General features: G+C 41.1%; 1 protein-coding gene across 1 annotated transcript in view; it reads right to left on the reverse strand.

The window, feature by feature from the left end:
* Nucleotides 1-1,069: 1,069 nt before the first annotated feature.
* Nucleotides 1,070-4,684, reverse strand: part of LOC119275209 (ubiquitin carboxyl-terminal hydrolase 14-like) — a 10,277-nt gene continuing 6,662 nt past the window's right edge. The window contains exons 11-19 of the mRNA XM_037556013.1: nucleotides 4,422-4,620; nucleotides 4,282-4,339; nucleotides 4,070-4,192; nucleotides 3,229-3,317; nucleotides 2,928-3,017; nucleotides 2,671-2,844; nucleotides 2,438-2,562; nucleotides 2,118-2,244; nucleotides 1,070-1,546 (exon numbers count right to left, since the gene is read on the reverse strand). Coding sequence (XP_037411910.1) covers nucleotides 1,368-1,546; nucleotides 2,118-2,244; nucleotides 2,438-2,562; nucleotides 2,671-2,844; nucleotides 2,928-3,017; nucleotides 3,229-3,317; nucleotides 4,070-4,192; nucleotides 4,282-4,339; nucleotides 4,422-4,620 — 1,164 coding nt within the window. The 3' untranslated portion in view covers nucleotides 1,070-1,367. The remainder of the gene's footprint in view (nucleotides 1,547-2,117; nucleotides 2,245-2,437; nucleotides 2,563-2,670; nucleotides 2,845-2,927; nucleotides 3,018-3,228; nucleotides 3,318-4,069; nucleotides 4,193-4,281; nucleotides 4,340-4,421; nucleotides 4,621-4,684) is intronic.

Consider the following 4,684-nt stretch of genomic DNA (forward strand, 5'->3'; position numbering starts at 1 on the left):
ACCCCTTGGGGTGGGAACCCTAGACGGGGCGCAGCCCCCTCCCTCTCCCCTATATATAGTTGAGGTCTTTGGGGCTGCAAACACAAGAGTTTCCACCTCTCCCTGGCGCAGCCCTACCTCTCTCCCTCCTCGTCTCTTGCGGTGCTTGGCGAAGCGCTGCTGGAGTGCCACGCTCCTCCACCACCACCACGCCGTCGTGTTGCTGCTGGACGGAGTCTTCCCCACCTCTCCCTCTCTCCTTGTTGGATCAAGGCGTGAGAGACGTCACCGGGTTGCACGTGTGTTGAACGCAGAGGTGTCGTCCGTTCGGCACCAGGATCTCCGGTGATTTGGATCACGACGAGTATGACTCCTCCAACCCCGTTCAGTTGAACGCTTCCGCTTAGCGATCTACAAAGGTATGTAGATGCACTCTCCTTCCCCTCGTTGCTAGATTACTCCATAGATTGATCTTGATGATGCGTAGAAAATTTTGAATTTTTGCTACGTTTCCCAACAGTATGTACCTTGCAAAAACACCGACCTACATGAATCTATTAAATAAACAAAAAGTATCACTCCACTAGCTCCCTTTAAAAGGCACCACCTTTTTCCTCATGCAAATGTAAATACAACCAACAAAGGAACACACACGGGTTCCGACTAGCGCAGCATGTCGTCGCGCCTCCACCCTAGATTTAAGAACAACTAGGTCATTCGGACCTCCAAATACTACTATCGAGACATTGCTCTATTTTATACACCCTTTGTTTTTTAATTATAAGAGAGCCCATTGGTTATGTATAGGAACGGAGGTAGTACCTTTTAGATGGATGCTTGATAGCGAGCATTGACTATTTAACTACATATGCAACATACACAATCATAATCGATTTCTATCAATCCACCGCACCTGTGGTATGCTTGCCACAACTATAATTTGCATGCGATTACTATCAACCCAGTTTTAGTACGATTGATCAAATCACCTTAATTGGCTTGCTTTTGAGTTTGTGGCAACGCTCCTGCCTGTGCTAGAAAATGGATACCACGAGAGAAGCAAACAGCAATGCTCGAGAAAAGTTCCAACTAAAGACACCAAGCGGAACGCTGACAGATTGTACGACTCCAAACATAACCATTCGCTCATTCCATTGCATGAACAGTCACAGGGTACTAAGCATAAATGTAACTGAAGTTGCAAATGCATAATGTCTGAACCAACAAAGCAGTACCCCACGTGATCAGCCTAAAACCAGCATCAGAGGATGTGGCGAGATAGTCGCTTCAAGTCGATTTTGCACTAGTCCTTCGACCGTCCACCATGCTCCTGGATGATATGTGGGCATGAACTATGAATTCATCTTCTTTTGCTTGTGATGTCTGCTTTAACTGCTAATCCTCTGAAAGAAATAGAGGTATCCCATGTCCTTGGGCAGGTCGACAGATGCAGCAACCTTGTTGTCGTTGAAGATTGTCCACCTCCCATCTTTGAGGATATGGGCGACGTAGTGCCCACAGTGGGTAGAGGTTCCCATATGGCTCACAAATGCAATCAGCTTATATCCTAGAAAAAGCATAAATATATACATGTACTTGAGCTTTAGCCGTAACGGGCTTGACTAAATTATAAAAAATATTAAAGCCAATGTTTTCACAAAACTTATGATTAAAGACAAGCCAGTTTGGGAGATGAAAGTCGCTGAGTTCTAAGATTTTAATACTGTGCCACCATGAACTTGATAACGTGATTTTTTTGGCAGATTATCTGGTTTGAATTTTACATCTGCCTTAGGTTGTGACAAATAGATAACATAATATGCCTTAGCGTGTACAGACTGAAACTTCATTGGACAAGTATAAAACACCGACGAACAACAGCTCTTGCAAAATTAGCACATCTAAAGATTCCAAACACCACAAACAGGCATATTTCTTCGATGGAAGGGAAAAACTACCCAACTCAAAACTATTGCACAAAAGTAATTTGCCACAGAAGGGGAGGAGCGGTGGACACACAGGGAAACAATAGTTATTTACTTGCAGCAATGACATTAGGGTGTAACCCAGTACTTTTAATCAATTGCATCCGATCATGGCTCAAAATAAAGGCAGGCACGAGCGTTTGAGAAACTTACTGCCACTTCCATCTGGTATGTGCGACTCATCATCTTTTACATTGCTTGCTGAAGAATCAGCAGAAACAGAGCTAGATGCTTCAGGATGGGTGAGAACCCACTCCGTGGCTCTCTCAATATTTCCACCCTAATATATAACACAGCAAGAGTATCAGAAGACATGGTCAGGTTAATTGGCAACAGTAGAGAGGAACAGAAAATAGGCAGGCGCCAACTTTCCAACAGAAGCCCAACATTGCTGTGTACTCTTTTCGTACAAATGATAATTAAAAAAACATGATCGTCCATTCAAAGGAAGTAATAATAAAAAAGATTCTTACGGAAGCTTTCACTGCCATTCGGGAAACATCTTCTGGAAAGCCGAAGGAAACAAGAGTTTGAACACTTGCTTCATCAATAGTGTCTTCTGCAGGCATTGCATCTTGAGATATCGGCTCATTAATATCTGCACAAGCAGACAATAGTTTCAACTACCACAGCTAGAACTTGTGTATAAATCATTTCATAATGAATAAGCATTCAACAATGTAACCCTTTGCATCTGCATGCCAACCTGGATCCTCCATGTGTGAGAGGAGCCAATTCATTGCCTCCTCAAGTCCTGCATTTGATGTGTTAATAGCAGCTCTCTGACAGGCAAAGTAATTGAACCCCATGTTTGCAAGCTGGGATACAATATCCTCATTGGCAACAGGACGAGCAGGTTCAGCTTTGTTACCACAAGAAGCTGAAAGATGGTATTGCAAGTCATCAAAGGGGGTAATAAAGAACGTTCAGAAGGGGGGAAAAACGAACAGCGGACAAACAAACCTCCTTCTGGCAGTAGCTCTTCGCCAGGCTGTACACCATTGCTGCGCATGTGCGAGATATCGATTATATCCGGCACATCAATATAAACATCTGAGAGGGAAATAAAATGTCAAGGCTCAACACATCCAAATATGACTCATAAAATCATCTAAACCAAATTAAAAAGTTGTGCAGATAACAGATACAAGCACCCCCAAACTAGCACTTATTCCTAAATTTCAGGCACAAGCCATTGAGAACTTAAATCAATTAACACATAACTCCTACCAATTCAAAATTTGATAAGAGTAGGGAATATTACCAAGTTTCTTTGGCACCCATCCTGCTTCCATTACAAACTTACGCATCTGAAGCACCAGGTAATCAGGAAAAGTTTTAAAGCCAGCAGTCCTTCAATGAAATGTACATTTGTTATTACAAGTAATCATGATGAATGAAAAATAATTTGACAAAAAGCAATATCCCAGTTCTGAAACATCACTCCGACGGAAATATCAAATAATTATATAATTAAACATGCAAACTGTCATGATTAATGACAAATTCTCCAATTAAGAGTATAACAAGTACCGCAAATTCAACCTAATCGGCTGTGTCTGGCAATATGGTGGATTATGGCAATTATAATCACATTTGCCCCGAGCAGCTTTTTCCTATGTTAGTGTTTGTTTGATCCGCTTTTGCATGCTTTTGTGGCAAATGTTCTAAAACAGATAAATAAGCACAGTTTCACAACTGCAAATTGAGCCTTAGTGTTAAGTGTTTACCTGAGCATTACACTTCTCATACACTGGATTTAAGACGAATTACAACTAGGCTACATTTGATGTTAATTCTAGAACTAGTTATTGATGAACTTCAATGCAAACATATTAGCTTTTATTAAGATCTGATAATATGATCAATGGTTGATAGGCCAAAAAGAAGAAAGCATCTATTCCACATTTTCAATCTTGTTGTGCTACAGTTCCATAAAAAACTGGCATTTTCCATCAAAATATCACTAAAATATATTAGCCGTGCGAACATGGACAATGGGATAAGAAAAAACACCAACAGAATTAAGTGCTGCAGTGCACGCATGAGAACTTTGATAACATTTTGTAAGCAATTACAGATAATAGATTTCAGGATGTACATACTTAATTGCTGTTGTTTTTGAATTTAATGCAGTGCTGTAAAAATCAGGCACTTCCTCTCCGCCTGAAAAACTTGCTAAGCATGCCTCCAGTGGGACTCTTGGTCTCACAATTTCCTCATTAGACCTGCCATGGAATGATGGAAAAAAAGTGATGCACAAGAATAAGACATACTTACTATGCAATTGGGACCGCACGAAATGTGAGTAACTTACACTTCTTTTCCATCCAAGTCCATTGCGGCTTTCTTCTCATGGAACACTTCTAGCTGCTCTGCACGCCCCCACAAATGAAGGTTAGTATATTCATGCAATGGTATGCTACACAAGAACAAAAGAACTTTCTAAAGCCACACCTTTGTTAGTCGCTTCATGCAATGGTATGCTCAAAGAAAGAAAGTTGTCACAACGTTTATTGTAAGAAACTTTCCCAGAGGGGCACTGAACCCGCTCCTCAATGATAAACTTGAAGCCCGTAAAAGGATTTAACTCATGGCTTCCAGGGTTTGCCTGATCAACTTTGTCAACAAGATGAAGGAAGAAGTCAAGGGCATCCTGAAAGTAAATAATATAATGGAAGTTAAGAACCTTGTTATACTCAAAACTATGGTTCGGTTAA

Source organism: Triticum dicoccoides, chromosome 3B (genome assembly GCF_002162155.2).
Source record: "Triticum dicoccoides isolate Atlit2015 ecotype Zavitan chromosome 3B, WEW_v2.0, whole genome shotgun sequence".
NCBI classification, from domain to species: domain Eukaryota; kingdom Viridiplantae; phylum Streptophyta; class Magnoliopsida; order Poales; family Poaceae; genus Triticum; species Triticum dicoccoides.